This window comes from Aspergillus candidus (genome assembly GCF_002847045.1).
Source record: "Aspergillus candidus strain CBS 102.13 unplaced genomic scaffold BDW47scaffold_3, whole genome shotgun sequence".
NCBI lineage: Eukaryota > Fungi > Ascomycota > Eurotiomycetes > Eurotiales > Aspergillaceae > Aspergillus > Aspergillus candidus.
The window spans coordinates 925,753-941,455 of record NW_020194008.1 but is presented as its reverse complement, the minus strand read 5'-3'; the positions used below and the strand labels follow the sequence as shown (position 1 = coordinate 941,455).

The 15,703-nt window shown below is 54.1% G+C and overlaps 5 protein-coding genes across 5 annotated transcripts; 3 read left to right on the top strand and 2 right to left on the bottom strand.

Annotated features, from left to right (window-relative positions):
* Positions 1-189: 189 nt before the first annotated feature.
* BDW47DRAFT_99022 (AP-1 complex subunit gamma) lies at positions 190-3,255 on the top strand. Its single transcript, XM_024820789.1, has 5 exons — positions 190-400; positions 487-610; positions 673-861; positions 914-2,984; positions 3,052-3,255. Exons 1-5 carry the CDS (start codon positions 391-393, stop codon positions 3,145-3,147), a joined length of 2,490 nt encoding a protein of 829 aa, XP_024676052.1. The 5' UTR covers positions 190-390; the 3' UTR covers positions 3,148-3,255.
* A 682-nt stretch (positions 3,256-3,937) lies between these two features.
* Positions 3,938-4,749, bottom strand: BDW47DRAFT_99020 (uncharacterized protein). The gene has a single exon (XM_024820788.1). The coding sequence runs from the start codon at positions 4,718-4,720 to the stop codon at positions 4,166-4,168; it is 555 nt and encodes a 184-aa protein (XP_024676051.1). The 5' UTR covers positions 4,721-4,749; the 3' UTR covers positions 3,938-4,165.
* Positions 4,750-7,888: 3,139 nt separating this feature from the next.
* Positions 7,889-9,137, bottom strand: BDW47DRAFT_122468 (metallophosphatase domain-containing protein; the record flags this gene model as incomplete). The annotated part of the gene is made up of 2 exons (XM_024815841.1): positions 7,889-8,793; positions 8,942-9,137. 2 exons carry the CDS (start codon positions 9,135-9,137, stop codon positions 7,889-7,891), a joined length of 1,101 nt encoding a protein of 366 aa, XP_024676050.1.
* A 603-nt stretch (positions 9,138-9,740) lies between these two features.
* Positions 9,741-12,213, top strand: BDW47DRAFT_99017 (PLP-dependent transferase). The gene is made up of 2 exons (XM_024820787.1): positions 9,741-9,867; positions 9,927-12,213. The coding sequence occupies exon 2, from the start codon at positions 10,302-10,304 to the stop codon at positions 12,168-12,170; it is 1,869 nt and encodes a 622-aa protein (XP_024676049.1). The 5' UTR covers positions 9,741-9,867; positions 9,927-10,301; the 3' UTR covers positions 12,171-12,213.
* A 350-nt stretch (positions 12,214-12,563) lies between these two features.
* On the top strand, positions 12,564-14,000 carry BDW47DRAFT_44003 (60S ribosomal protein uL13). The gene is made up of 5 exons (XM_024819043.1): positions 12,564-12,719; positions 12,950-13,085; positions 13,252-13,305; positions 13,358-13,616; positions 13,667-14,000. Exons 1-5 carry the CDS (start codon positions 12,699-12,701, stop codon positions 13,803-13,805), a joined length of 609 nt encoding a protein of 202 aa, XP_024676048.1. The 5' UTR covers positions 12,564-12,698; the 3' UTR covers positions 13,806-14,000.
* The last annotated feature ends 1,703 nt before the right edge of the window (positions 14,001-15,703 follow it).

The window sequence follows — 15,703 nt, the reverse complement described above, 5'->3', positions numbered from 1 at the left end:
ACGGACCCAGGCGGTCTGGTTCTTCGGGCAGAAAGGTCCGGGCGGTGTCTTTTAGAACACCTCTTCTTTCAGGCACGGATATCACGAGACAAGCCACGCTAAACCCGAACGAGAGGACACATCGCAAGCCTGAGGCCGGCCGGGCGGCGGCTCAAACGTTGCTCTATTATTATCGACGACATTCATCTCCCTGATTTCATTCCATCTTCCTCCACCTCTCCTCCCCTCACCACCTCTCTCCTTCCACTTCCCCATTCATATTCTTTCCTTTTGGGAATTGCGCGGACTGGTTCTTCGCATTCCTCCTTCGTTTCCCCCTCCCCCTTTCGATATTGTTGGATCCCCCTCCCCCTCCTTAACCCCCCTAACGGGGTCTGCGCGACCGCCGCCATGACGTCCCGTGAGTGTCCTCCTCCACAGATACATATAGGACTGTCGTGCTTTGTCTTCGTTTCTGCAGCTTAGGTCTAACGAACTCCTCATCAGTCAAACAATTCATCCGGAACGTTCGTTCGGCCAAGACCATCGCCGATGAGCGGGCCGTCATTCAGAAAGAGAGTGCCGCTATTCGGGCCTCCTTCAGGGAGGAAAGCCATGACTCCGGCATCCGGTCAGCATTGATTCCGCCCTTTCCCTCTGATGTCCTTCGAATCCGTCTCATATCACGAACAGGAGAAACAACGTGGCCAAACTACTCTACCTCTTCACCCTGGGCGAGCGCACGCATTTCGGCCAGATCGAGTGTCTGAAGCTGCTCGCCTCCCACCGCTTCGCCGACAAGCGTCTGGGCTATCTGGGCACCATGCTGCTGCTGGATGAGAACCAGGAAGTTCTGACCTTGGTCACGAATTCACTCAAGAAGTGGGTACCCCGCCGGACAACAGCCCCAGAGTGTCCCCGCTAACCGATCCAGCGATCTCAACCATTCCAACCAATACATCGTCGGCCTCGCCCTCTGCGCCCTCGGAAACATTGCCTCGATCGAAATGTCCAGAGATCTGTTCCCCGAGATCGAGAACCTCCTGTCGACCGCCAACCCATATATTCGGAGAAAGGCCGCCCTATGCGCCATGCGTATATGTCGCAAGGTCCCCGACTTGCAGGAGCATTTCTTCGAGAAAGTCAAGACCCTCCTCTCGGACCGGAACCACGGTGTCCTGCTGTGTGGCCTGACCTTGGCGATTGACATGTGTGAGGCAGAGGAGATGGAGGAAGGCCAGGAGGGCGTGATTGAGATGCTTCGGCCCCTGGCCGGCGGGCTGGTGCGTGCGCTGAAGGGATTGACTACGTCCGGGTATGCCCCGGAGCACGACGTCTCCGGCATCACGGATCCCTTCCTGCAGGTCAAGATTCTGCGCCTGCTCCGGGTTCTGGGACGAGGCGACCCCGCGACCAGCGAATTGATCAACGACATCCTGGCCCAGGTCGCGACCAACACCGATTCGTCCAAGAACGTGGGTAATGCCATTCTCTACGAGGCCGTTCTCACCATCTTGGACATCGAAGCCGATTCGGGTCTGCGGGTCTTGGGTGTCAACATCCTGGGCAAGTTCCTCACCAACAAGGACAACAACATCCGCTACGTCGCCCTCAACACGCTGAACAAGGTTGTGGCCATCGAACCCAACGCCGTGCAGCGACACCGCAACACCATCCTGGAATGTCTCCGCGACCCTGACATCAGCATCCGCCGGCGTGCGCTGGACCTGAGCTTCATGCTGATCAACGAAGGCAACGTGCGGGTGCTGGTGCGCGAGCTCCTCGCCTTCCTGGAGGTTGCCGACAGCGAGTTCAAACCAACCATGACCACCCAAATCGGCATCGCCGCCGACCGGTACGCGCCCAACAAGCGCTGGCACGTCGACACGATCCTGCGCGTGCTCAAGCTGGCCGGCGCCTACGTCGAGGAGCAGATCCTGTCCTCGTTTGTACGCCTGATCGCGACCACCCCGGAACTGCAAACCTACTCCGCCCAGAAGCTGTACGTGTCGCTGAAGGAGGACATCTCTCAGGAGGGCCTGACGCTGGCGGGCACGTGGGTCATCGGCGAGTTCGGCGACAACCTCCTCCAGGGCGGACAGTACGAGGAAGAGGAGCTGGTCAAGGATGTCCGCGAGAGCGACCTCGTCGATCTGTTCAATAACATTCTCAACAGCACCTACGCCTCGCAGACGGTGGTCGAGTACATCATCACCGCGTCGATGAAGCTGACGGTGCGGATGAACGACCCGGCCCAGGTCGAGCGTCTCCGCCTCTTCCTCAACAGCCGCACGGCCGATCTCAGCGTCGAGATCCAGCAGCGCGCTGTAGAATACACCAACCTCTTCGGCTACGACCAGATCCGCCGCGGCGTCCTGGAACGGATGCCGGCGCCCGAGATCCGCGAGGAACAGCGGGTTCTGGGCGCGCCGACGAAGAAGCGCCCCTCCAAGGGTCTCAAGACCAAGAAGCCCGCGAAGCCATCCGAGCAGGACATCCTCCTCGACCTCATGGGCGGGTCCGACGAGCCAACGACCAGCCCCAGCGGCGCCGGGTCCCAGAACACGGCCGATCTGCTAGCCGACATCCTCGGCGGCGACTCAGGCACGTCCTCGCCCACCCCGCAGTCCCAGCCATCAGGCAAGAGCGCCATCATGGACCTCTTCGGCACGAACGGGGGCTCGCAGTCGCCGCAGCCGCCGTCCACCGACCTCCTGGCGGGCCTCGGGGGCGCGACGTCGACGTCGCCGGCCCCGGCTGCGGCGCACGCGGTCTTCGACAAGAACGGACTGTCCCTCTCGCTGCAGGTCCAGCGGAGCAACAGCGGCAACGCACAGATCACCGCGCGGTTCCGCAACGGGTCGGATTTCAGCCAGTTTTCGAGCGTGGGGTTGCAGGCGGCTGTGCCGAAGAGTCAGCGTCTGCAGCTTAGCGCGATTAACAAGGCTGAGTTGGAAGCTGGGGAGGAGGGAGTGCAGATGTTGAAGGTGTCTTCTTTGTCAGGGGTGAGTACCTTCCAACCTTATACCTTCCAACCCATGAACAGTAACAAACTAACAACCACGATAACAGTCCCTTCCACCTAAACTCCGCCTCCGTCTACGCGTGACATACGCACAGGACGGATCCGCCGCCGTGACGGACCAAGTCGACTGGTCTGAGCCGTGAAGGGCAGACATACAGTGGGGCGATAGGGGGCGTGTCAGATGGGCAATACAATACAATACAATGGTAAGGGTAGGATAGGATATGGTGGTAGATACACGTACATTTAATCGCATCAATATATTCATGGTTATACTGGGTTTGGATTTCGTATTGGTTATGTCTATCTGTATGTTGATGGTTACTATGATCTGTTTACAGTGTTTATGATACCATACTGGGGTAAGGTGTAACTCTATATCTATGAAGCTGAAAGAAGAGAAAGAGATGTAAGGAAATAGAGAATAGAAGACCAATACTATCATCAAGGTCTTTACCATCATAACAATGATAACCATGGTTATAATAAATAGAAACAGATAGAAGACAGAAGATAGAAGACAGAAGACAGACAATCCAGAATCGATCAAGATAATAAGATCAAAGACCAATCAATGAATGAACGATCAACCACCTCCTAGACAATGTCATATGCTAACAACAACGCAATCAACAGCCATATCACCTCTTTTCTTTACCACTTGAGAACAATATCATTCATTCAATCAATCAAGATAAAGGATTGATCCATTCAGAGTGAATGAAATGATTCAATCAAAATGCAATTCCATCATACCTGGTAAGAGATATAAACCCATTCCAATCATGCTGTGTTAAATGACAATAACGATAAAAATATACATATGATAAAACTCCAAGGGGCGACCCTCATCTTCTCTGATAGTAGCAGTAGTAAACAATAGAAGCAAAAAGACAAGGATGGATAAAGTAAAGAAATATAGATAAATAAATGCTGTCATTGTTATAGTCAGGTATACTCATGCTCATGCTCATACTCATACTCATTCATAGTCATAATCATAATAGTAATGATGATAATAATAGTAAAAAAGAAACCAAATCAATCAATCAGTCAGTCAAATCTCAGTGTGCCTCCATCTGCAACCATAAGTCAAATGACGAAATCAAAAGAAAAAAAACACAAGAGAAAATGAAGGTCAATAATATAGTAGGTAGAAAATCAAGCATATGTAGACTGTCGTCTGGACCCCATCGCCGGATGATGTCGATAATCCTCGTGATACTGACGAGGCCCGTCCCGCTTGCTATACACCACATGCGGCGCGTGCGCCGAATCCGGGCTGATCTCCCGCACGTACTTGGGGATCTCATTATATAATGGTTTGGAGGAGGAGGAGGATGGCGGAGGCGGCACCGGTGCCGACTTCTCCGCCGGGTAGATGTAGCTGTTGCTGCGGATGGGTTTGGCGGTGCGTCCTCCGCTGCGGGAGGATGATGGAGGAGGAGGAGGTTGGGAGTCGACTAGATCCGGCTCGTCGACGATCTTGTACCGGGTGGGTTTTGGCGGGCTGCCGCTGCTTTCGCCGGGTCCCATGTCGGGCGTGCCGGGGCTGGAGTAGCCCGAGTCGTAGCGCTCCATGCGGAATTTGGCGGCCGGCCGGCCGGCCGGCGGGTGGTCGTAGACCATGTGGGTGAGGTCGGGGGCGCGGGCGCTGCTCTCGCGTTTGACGCGGTGGTGGCTGGAACTGCTGGTGGAGGGCATGGTGGAGCTCATGGTGGCGGCGCGGGTGGGCGGGGGTCGCGCTGGGGCCGGGGCGGAGGCGGCGGTGGGCATGGGTGGGACGGTCTCGTAGGAGCGCGCGGCGCGGGACTCGAGGTGTTCGTGGGAGCCGTGGCGCGAACGGGAAGAGCCCTGGTGCCGGGCGGACTCGCGGCTGGGCCGCTTGGAGGTGGGTTCCCGCGTGCGACGGGCGGACGAGGAGTCCGGGTCGGGGATGGACTCGTCGTGGCGGCCGTGGGGCGGGGAGCGCGACGAGCGGTGGTGACGGTGACGGCGGGTGGGGGGCTCGACCTCGATGGACTTGGTGCGGTGGATGTAGCTCTTGGCGGTGTTGTGCAGCATGTCGTGCTTGGACTCGGCGCGAGCCTCCGAGTCGCCTTCGTCGTCGTTGTCCTCAACGTCGACGTCGTCCCGGGAGTAGCGGGGTTCCGAGCGACGCGACGTCCGGGGCTTGGACTTGGACTTGTGGCGGTCGGAGGGGCGGCGGAGACGGACGTAGACAGAGACGTTGCTGTCGTCGGAGTCGCCGCCGCCGTCGGATTCAACGTAGGGGGCGGAACGCTCGTGGGACTTGGCAAAGGCCTCGCGGCGGCGCTCCTTGGTGCGGTGTTTGTCGCGGTTTTCGTAGTGGGCGCGGGTGGTGTCGCGGGCGGTGGTCTCCCGGGGGGCGCGGGCGGCGGCGGCGGCGGCGGCGGCGGCGGGTTTGGACCGACGTCGCTCCTCGAAGGGCGGACGGGTGGCTCGGTGGCGGCGGTTGTACTCGTCGTGTTTGCGGCTGGTGGACTGGGGTTCCTCGGTGAAGCGCACCTCGTCCTCGAAGAAGAAGGACTCGCCGGGAGTGCGCTCCTCGTAGATGTGACCGTTGCGGAACTCGCGAGAGGTGGCGCTGCCGCCTCGCGCGGCGGCCGCGGCACTGCCCCCGCGGGCGAGCATCTCGCGACGCAACTCAGTCAGCCGGACCTTCTGGTCATACTTGAGGCGACGGGCATCGTCGGAGAGCAGCTCGTAGGCCTGTTGGACTTTCTGGAACTCATCCTGGGCCTTGGCACGGAGGGACTGGTCCTGTATCTTATCGGGATGACATTTGAGGACGAGTTTGCGGTGGGCGGATTTGATGTCGGGTAAGGTGGCCTCTTTGGAGACGCCTAAGATGGCATATGGATCGATATCGGGATCGGACATGGTAGATCGTGGTTATGGAGGGAAGTGGGGCGATCGGAGGGGGGGACGGGGGAGAGATGAATTTGTAGGAGGAAGAATCAGGGGCAAAAATGGGGGAATAAAAGGGGGAGGCGAAAGAGGCAAAAGGAGAGAAAGGTGAGGGTGACGTGGAGACCGCAGGGAGCAGTCGTTGAGGGTGGCTCAATGCATGAAGAATGGCACAATCATAAGAAAGGCTCAATGTCAGAATGGCTCAATACATAAGAATGAGCGAGAAAGAAAGAACAATGATTTCTCAGCACGGGATGGACGGCAAGATGGGCGGATGGGGTGTTGTTCCTGGGGGCGAAAGACGACGAAGAGAGCGAATGGTGGTCGAAAGGAGAGGGGAAAAAGAATGCAGCCAGGCGGCGAAAAGGGACTGCGCCACGATTCCAAGTAGCAACACCAAGAAGAACAGCAGAGATGAAGCGTGGAGGGATCAATGACCGATCTGATGTATGGACTATGAGACCAGATACTAGTCAGGTATGGATGGAGCGAGTTGTATGGCCAAATGCCCAATGCAGCTGGGAGACAACAGATATAAATGATGAAGATGAAGCAGCGGTGTGAACCGATCCAGACTGAAATTATCTAATCCAGCATGTACAGTGTAGAACCTAGAATGGAACCCATAATCTAGAATATATAATATCCTCGAATCTCCAAATCAACCCAGCCAAAGTTGAACCGCCTGGCCCGCTCATATCACCTCATCCTTCCGACGGATCCCAGCCTGTGGATGGGGAGAACAGGAGCAAGTGACGATGTTCACCTGGGAGGGGGGCATGACGGTCAACTCCACTCGACATCCTGACGAATCAAGCGGTTGAAGCGGTTGATTTGATCTTGACTGGAGAGAGCGATGAGGAAAAACCCCGCAGAGACACGATCACCCTTTTGATAGGTCTCTTGATCCTAGAGGGATCCCCTCCATTCTCTGCTACATTATGATTCTATCCCTATACGATTACCACTATGATCTCTACGGAGTACTATACTATTCTATATAGATATACTAAACCATATACAATAAACCATGTACAGATAGAACCATGGATCTCTCCGGTTCGTCCCGCACACCCAAACCCCTCCATGGTTGTTCCCCCCGCGGCGCTTAAGATCATCACATCACATCCCTCCCACCTTCTGATCATGGTGATAACATGTCCTGTAATCTAGATTAGACAAGAAGGGAGCCTCGCAAGTAGCCAGTCAATCAGTTAGTCGATCTTCCCACCCCAGACAGTCATCTGCTCCAGACCCCTCTTCGCCTTGGACATGGATGGCCAGGGCTGACTGGCTGACCGAGTGTCCACTAGTCCTGCAGCGATGCTTCACTTTTCTTTTCCCACGCGGCCAATCTCATCATGCGGTTTGGCGCGGGGGTTGACTTGGAGGGATCAGCAACTGGATGGACCTGTTTGTTTGAGGATACTTCTTTTGATTGATTGATTTGATTATTTTCTATCTGAGATTAGTTGATTGATCTATCTATCACCTCTGTAATATATTATCTATCAGATATGTTCTCTGATCGTATGGTGGCAAGAACGATCAAATGGTGATTTGTATCAGCCCGATGGGAGTGGGTCTTTGCCCCTCGTGGAGCCACCTTGGTCATTCCGGTCATCAGTATTAAATTAGTATATTATATTATATTATATTATTGTACTAACGAGGTTCCTGCTTTTCTCGTATTGACGAGGATCCCACCTCCAAAGTCACCTATTGGTCCCCAGTCTTCTAGAATGATGCTTTCCTACACTTCTAGTATTTGCCAGAACTTATCCGTACCAAAGGTACCAGTAGTTGAACTCTAGTTACCTCTGAACCTTACCTGGGACACCCTCTCCCATTTTTTCCTGCATGATTTGCTACATCTCAATATCAATCTTGATAGGAGCTCGCAGTGAAGCAAGGTATCATCCCTGACCTCCAGTCTTCATCTTCAAGCTCTCAACCTGAGCCCGGATCACCCCACACAGGCAACTCCACATCCACCACAATAGGCGCATTGAATCGCTTGCCTCCCCGATGCGGGTAGCTAGTGGCCACGATTGCGGCATTGACGATGCACGTTTCCTGTCGCTTCAACGCTTCTGCCTCCGCTTCCTCTTCCTGCCTTGAATATTCATCCAGACGACCTCCAATAACCATACTCTGATCAAAACGACCACGCCACACCCCAGAAGCACCCCCCTCGTTGTCAAGGCGACGACCCCCCCTCCTTCCCGTCAAATCAATCAAGCTCATCTTCTTACTCCCCACTGGCGGGAGCAGCTGTTTCTCTCTCCCCCCCTCCCCAGGTACAACCCCATCCAAACTACCACGACGACTATCCTGCAAGGAACCCCCCCACCGCACCCTCTCACACCCCCGCGCCTCATGAACATGCCCACAGACCGCCAACAACGGCCTCACCCGCTGCAGTGCCTCCCGTAGACCCTTGCATCCGACTGATGTAGATGTAGACGCAGACGTGGACTCACCTCCAACAAGAGGCCGGCTGTCGCAGTGCGAGTGAGGCGGGGTGTGCGTGACCACCACGTCGGTGTCCAATGGGATGTTGTTCCATAGGGCTGTAGCTGCAGTAGGAGTTGATGAGTCGTATCCGAAAGCCCAGGGCCCGGATAATTGGGACTGGTGAGTTGGAGAGTAAGGGGAGCCGAAGACGGTGAAGGTGGTGTTGGGGCCGTTGGGCCGGGTTAGGCGGATGAGGGCGGATTCGTGCTGTAGGAAGAGGATTGGGGTGGCTTTGAGGGTGTTGAGGCTTTCGTGGTGTGTTGTATTTCTTTGTTGTTGTTGTTGTTGTGGCTCGTTGGGGGCACTGAGGCTTGGGTCAAGGCTAATGTCGTGGTTTCCTGGCCAGGCTTAGTTGTTGTATACCTATACAATCCTGTTTTTCTTTTCTTTTCTTTTTTTATATTTATTTTCAAATATAATGATTGATGTGATTGATACCATATCAATAAAACAAAAATGTATCAATAAAGGATTAGATAGACAAACCACAAATCACAATCTTAATCTCATAATCCGCTCTCGATATCCAATCCACCGTCTTCTGCAACTCCGCCAAACTCCCCCGGTTGGTCAAATCGCCCGCATGGATGAGCACATCCCCTGGGGGTAGTTTGAACCCCGCCTCGGAGGGGTTGTAGGCGTGTGTGTCCGAGACGCAGACGAAGCGAGTTTTGCGATGCATGTATTTTTTTCTTTTCTTGTTCTTTTTATTTCTTTCCCGTTTTTTTTTATTTTTTATTTTTTTTTTCTTTTGTCTTTTTTGGTTGTTCTTAGAGTTGTCTTTTTCGTCTTCCAGTCAAAGGGAAATAGTGTGGCCTTGTACAGTGTACGGCGTGGCTGGGTTATGGTGAAATTTACCTACTGTGTCACTGCCACTGCACTCATGTAAGGGTACCAATCCTAAGGGAGTGGCCCGGGTGAGTGCTGACTATGCCCAGGCTGCAGTGGTCAGATATCAACGGTCGGACTCTGCACTGCGCCCACGGATATAAATAAAGGTATAGTTCTTTGATTGAAAGTGTAGCAATTTCCTTGTTGGGTAAATCCAGGTCACAGCAATACTCTCTTGGAGCTATGACGACTTGAGTAATGATGGGTCATTATGGGTCTGTGGTCTGTGGCCCCGTGAGATCTTAGTGTCTGTGGATTGAACATCGCATTTCCTAACTCTACTGGGTCATTGTTTAGCGATGAGGTTACTTCTAGAAGGTATCGATATTTTTAATACATACTTCTATACTTCTACTCCTACACTTCTTTTCCATAAATCATACTAAGCATCGTATCTCGATCCACGTGATCGATGAATAAGCAACCCCTAGAACATCCATGATTTGACCTCTTTTCCCTCATGCTTCCATCGCACAGACTGTCAGATTGTCAGACTGTCAGTCAGACAGGCTGGATATTCGGTAAATACTTTCCTCTTCCAAATTCCTCAACAGGAATCATTTCGTCATCGCTACTCCAGTCAGGGAAAGACGCACCTTCAACTCCAGTCCCCGTCAAGTAATGATGTCGATCGGCGGGTCCTCTTCTGCCAATCATCGCCCTGTCCATCCAGCTATCGGCCTGGGATCTTCGGGTCGGCCGGATCAAGGCAGGTCCATAGTCCTTTACGAGGTGTAGGACTACTACGACCAAGAACGGGAAAGACGACATAATAATTCCCCGACTGGCGCTCGAGGAACCATCTCTCGCAGTCATGGTTTGACACTGTGTGACCCGACGCTTGTCACTCCTCACTCCATTGCTACTCCATCCTTCCCTGGCCTCGTGCGATTTGCTTCCCCGGATCACACCCGTCCCCACCTCGTGGTCTTCTCATCGTGTTGACCGTCTCACCATGTCTCGGTGGAAACGCAGGACGAAGAGTCGCGCCGACAAGGATCGCAAAACCTCAGGCGTCCTGGCCAGTGGCTCCTCGTCCGACGCTCGGTCGACGGCCCTGGCCTCTCTTCATGCCGTCTCGACCTCTCCGGAGAGGTCGCGCATAGAAGTGCCGTCGGATCCCGTCGAGGCGCGCAGGCTCGCCAGGCGTTACGCCGAGTTCGGTCCCCTGGGCGATGTGGCGCATCTCTACACCAGCGAGCACCCTGGAGGAGAGATCCCGGACCCCGTCATCGACGACCCGCCGTACTTCTTCGTGTTGACCACCTACCTGAACTTTCTGGTCCTCATCTTCTTCGGCCACTTCCACGATTTCTTCGCCAAGTGGTTCTGCGCCGACACCTACCGGCACCTGCGCCCCCAGAATGGGTATGCCTCGCTGTACAACGACTTCGAGAGCTTCTACACCCGCCGGCTCAAGCAGCGCATTGACGACTGCTTCGAGCGGCCCACCACGGGTGTTCCCGGACGGTACATCACGTTGCTCGACCGCGTCTCCGACGATAACGTGCTGTTCCAGTTCACTGGCACTACCACCGACACCCTCAATCTGAGCTCCTACAATTACCTAGGGTTCGCCCAGTCCGAGGGCCCGTGCGCCGACAATGCGGAGGCTACCATCCGGCGCGATGGCATCAGCATGGGAGGCAGCTGCAGCGACGCTGGGAGCTCCAGGCTCCAAGGCGACGTGGAAGACCAGATCGCCCGGTTCGTTGGCAAGGAAGCGGCCGTGGTATTTTCCATGGGCTTCGTCGTCAACGCCACTATCTTCCCCGCCCTCGTGGACAAGGGCTGTCTGATCCTGTCGGATGAGCTCAACCACGCCTCCATCCGCTTCGGCTCCCGGCTCTCAGGCGCCGCTATCCAGGTCTTTGCCCACAACAACATGGAAGATCTGGAGCAGCGGCTGCGCGAGGCCATCGCCCAGGGTCAGCCCCGCAGCCATCGCCCGTGGCGGAAGATCCTCCTCACGGTCGAGGGCCTGTTCTCCATGGAGGGCACCATGTGCAACCTCCCGCGCATCCTCGCCCTCAAGAAGCGGTACAAGTTCCACCTGTTCGTCGACGAGGCCCACTCCATCGGCGCGGTCGGCCCCCGCGGCCGCGGCGTCTGCGACTACTTCCAAGTGGACCCGGCCGGCGTCGACATCCTTATGGGCACCTTCACCAAGTCCTTCGGCGCCAACGGCGGCTACATCGCCGCCAGCCGGGCCATCATCGACCAGCTGCGCTGCACCAACGCCGGGCTGGTCTTTGGCGAAGCCCCGTCGCCGCCGATCCTGGCGCAGATATCCTCGGCGCTGCAGCTCATCGCCGACACGGACCCGCGACATCCCGGTCAGGGCCGCGAGCGGGTGCAGCGGCTGGCCTTCAACTCGCGGTACCTGCGGCTGGGCCTGAAGCGCCTGGGGTTCATCGTCTATGGGCACGACGACTCGCCCATCGTCCCGCTGATGTTATACAACCCGGGCAAGATGTCCGCCTTCTCGCACGAGATGCTCCGGCGCAAGATCTCCGTCGTCGTCGTGACCTACCCGGCCACCCCGATGGAGCTCTCCCGCGCACGCCTGTGCGTATCCGCCGCCCACACCAAGGACGACCTCGACCGTGTCCTGCGCGCGTGCGACGAGATCGGCACTGCCTTAAATCTGAAGTTCTCCTCGGGCGTCGCGGGCGGGCTGCGCGTGCCTCCGCCAAAGGACTACTCGTGGGTGGCCAAGGGGAGGAAAGCCACGGCCGTGGCTCTGCCGATCGAACCGCCGCGGTGGACGGTGGACGACGTGATCCTGCACACCACGCGGGATGCCAAATTAGCGTTGTATTAGGGATTTACCCGGTTACGTTTGATGATTGTTTCTTCTTTGTTTTGTCCAAGGGACATACACATATAGCGATAGCGTTTTATTAATCATAATCTTAATGTTAATCTATTCATTTTATCAATAAAATCAAGCCAGCTTAGTATATCCCTGCAATACGTCTCTACCAAGTAGAATACTACTACCTATGTGCGGAGTACCTCCGTCGCAGATGAAAGGATAGATAACGATAAGATAAGGATGTTCCACGTGACATAGGGCTGAGACCCTCCCCCGTGACCAGCCGCTCATAAAAAAACGGCTGAGTCATCCACCGGCCGCACACAAAGGGCTAAGCGACCCGGGGACCACTCAACCCACGGCCACTCACCGTAGGGTTTTGTTGCGAGAGATTCGAATTGAAACCTTGCCCACAACGACAACAACCCGCCGACAACCCCCTCCCCCCAACCTCCAACCTTCAAGGGAGTATCCTAGAGCCGCGCTCTTCCTTTCGCTGGATATCCTTTTTGAAAACGGTGATTGAAGAGCAGGATGTCCGCTACCGAGCCTGTGGTGCGTTGCCAACAATTTCCCATACAATCCATCTTGAAATTGCATTCCGATGTCTGGACATGTTTCCGGGTGTGCCTTATATTATACCTTCGCCGATGAGAGATATATATGTCTATCGATTTCCGCCTATATATACGCACACGGATACACAGACAGAAAGATCGGAATATACACGCAATTTGAACGCATACGAATATTTGGTTGGATATTGGCTGACGGGTTTCTTTTAGGTCGTCATTGACGGCAAGGGACACCTTCTTGGTCGCCTGGCCAGCACTGTCGCTAAGCAGCTGCTGAACGGCCAGAAGATCGTCGTCGTGAGATGTGAGGCCCTCAACATCTCGGGCGAGTTCTTCCGCGCCAAGCGTACGTTTTACCCTCCCGCTCGAACCTGTTTTGGCTTCTGTTGCATATGGATTGGATCCGTCGATTGGACGGGGCGGTATCGCGATTTGGATTGGGTGCATGTGGATTGAGAGGAGGATTGCGACATCAGATGTATCGGATTGCGGTGAAACTAACTAAGCTACAGTGAAGTACCACGCCTACCTCCGCAAGATGACTCGTTTCAACCCCACTCGCGGTGGTGAGTCCTACCGACAGAAAACCCTCCAGTGAACGCCAACTAAATCGTACAGGTCCCTTCCACTTCCGTGCCCCCTCCCGCATCCTCTACAAGGCTGTCCGCGGCATGATCCCCCACAAGACCGCCCGTGGCGCCGCCGCCATGGAGCGCCTGAAGGTCTTCGAGGGTGTTCCCCCCCCGTATGACAAGAAGAAGCGCGTCGTCGTTCCCCAGGCCCTCCGTGTCCTCCGCCTGCGCCCCGGCCGCAAGTACTGCACCGTCGGTCGTCTGTCCCACGAGGTCGGCTGGAAGTACCAGGATGTTGTCGCCAGGTGTGTATTATCGATCTGTGTTGTGAGGAACGGAACTAATAGTTGTGCAGACTCGAGGAGCGGAGAAAGGTTAAGAGCAGTGCATACTACGAGCGCAAGAAGGCCGCTCGTCGCCAACTCGTCCACGCCCAGAAGTCGGCGGGTGTTAACGAGCAGACTAAGAGCCAGCTCGCTCAGTATGGATACTAGATACCTGGTTGCGCGGCTGGTTGCTTGTGTCTGCTGTGACGTGGGTTTTTAAAGGGTTTGGGAATCGAACGGTTACTTTTTTTTTTCTTTGCCTTTCCTCTCTCTCTTTCGCAGGGGAAATGGAAAGGGAAAGAAAGAAAGGAAGAAGGAAAGAAGAAGAAAAAAAAAATTATAAAAAAGTTTGAACGGGAAACAAACCGGAATAATGAATCGACCTTCATCTTATATTATTATCTTTCCTCGACCTTTCTTATTTTGCTTTCATACGCTACGGTATCTTCGTCGCAGGGTGTGATGCATGGATGGCTGGGGAGGTATTGATTTCATGACTTTCAACTTTTTTTTTTCTCCCGCTGGGAAAAGATAAGAAGGGCATTGGAATCATACAACATGAGAATGGCAGGCAGGTTATTATCGTTGTTCAAGGTAGTTCTGATCCCTGTTGTCACTTTTTTTCTGATTTTGCTTTCACTTCTTTCTTTCGTTCTCGTTCTCGAGTACTGTTCTGTTCTCTCACCCTTTGATTTCTCCGCGGTTGTGGCGGGTTTTCAATCCAAGCAATTATTTCCTATTTTTCTCTCTTCATCCACGGAAAGAAAGTCAAGTCAAGGATATGACATCAACTACGGAAGGGCAGAACAAAAGAATACAACAATGACAACAATTACGAGCAAATACGGATCCTATGTCTGATGTCCATTCCCTTATGCGCGCACACACTCTCGGAGAGGGAGTGTGTGTTGTGACTGGCTATTGCCATTACTATCCATATCACAACCTACTGAGACCGGCCCGATCGAATAAACGAATGTATATGAATATTGAGCCTATGCGACTACCTATATCCGTCTCCATATATCGGCTTACCTGGGTACCTACCTGGCTATCGTCTATCCGACGATGTAGATGGTAGACAGTAAAGCCATCTTAAGTAGGAGGTAAGGCAGGCAGTAGTCAGTCATGGAGTAGATATTACCCCAGTCCCAGGCCCAAGACCCATGCACCGATGCGTAAACCACATATCAATCTCTATACACATAATTATAATGTGGAGTAGTTAATGCTCACAATGGACCCGAGGTAATAACCCCATATCTCAACTACGTAGATTGCAATAGTAGTCGGACGACCGGGCGCTAAGATAGATTGGTCTAGGTAACTAGTAGTCGATGATGAGCGGCTAGTTAGGCTAGTTGTGCTCCGTACCTTGGCTGGGGATTGGTTTCCCCACAAACTTCACCTTTCACTATATAGTAGGTTGGAAGGTCGTGGGGATAGCTGAGTTGGGTTTGGATCATTGCCCAGTGGTGTATTTCTAATACTGGGTAGGGTTTGGCCTGTCTAGTAAGGTATAAAGTACCTAACCCGGGGCTGAGTCTCAAGTGGGTGAGAGTGGACCTGGTTACTTTCTTGGGGTAGGACCTCAGTGGGTGGTTTTGTGTCCGGTGGCGAGGTGTTGGGGTATCTATCTATGTATGTGGGTGTTGGTTATGGGGTAAGTATCCGTAAGTAGGTAGGTAGGAATGTGGTTATTTGGTCAAGCATGTTAGGATTGATTATGTTGTGTTTGGACACGTATGGTCTGTTGTGGCGGTGATGCTGGATGGACCGTGGATGTATTAGTAACAGTACCTGAATCCCCCAGGTACCAGAGGTGTTAAGTAGGTAGGTAGGTGAGAATCAAGCCCAATGCTATTTCTCAAGTCAGTATAAGTCTACTCCAGTCAAAATATAATGATTACTTTCCCAGTGAGTATTGAGGGTGGAAAGTGAACGGCTAGTTATCCGACCCGCCTCCGCTCGAACTCCCCGCGGACCGACAGCGTTCCCCCCATTCCCGCCTCTCTTCCACTTCCACTTCCACTTCCTTTCCCCCGCATCTTTTTCTCCAACCCCGG

Coding starts and splice junctions, on each gene's coding strand:
- BDW47DRAFT_99022 (XM_024820789.1), top strand. Junction 862..913: donor GTCACGAATTCACTCAAGAA/GTGGGTACCCCG, acceptor TAACCGATCCAG/CGATCTCAACCATTCCAACC. Junction 2,985..3,051: donor AGGTGTCTTCTTTGTCAGGG/GTGAGTACCTTC, acceptor CCACGATAACAG/TCCCTTCCACCTAAACTCCG.
- BDW47DRAFT_99020 (XM_024820788.1), bottom strand. CDS start 4,720: ATGAGCTCCACCATGCCCTCCACCAGCAGTTCCAGCCACCACCGCGTC.
- BDW47DRAFT_99017 (XM_024820787.1), top strand. CDS start 10,302: ATGTCTCGGTGGAAACGCAGGACGAAGAGTCGCGCCGACAAGGATCGC.
- BDW47DRAFT_44003 (XM_024819043.1), top strand. CDS start 12,699: ATGTCCGCTACCGAGCCTGTG. Junction 12,720..12,949: donor TGTCCGCTACCGAGCCTGTG/GTGCGTTGCCAA, acceptor GGTTTCTTTTAG/GTCGTCATTGACGGCAAGGG. Junction 13,086..13,251: donor CGAGTTCTTCCGCGCCAAGC/GTACGTTTTACC, acceptor ACTAAGCTACAG/TGAAGTACCACGCCTACCTC.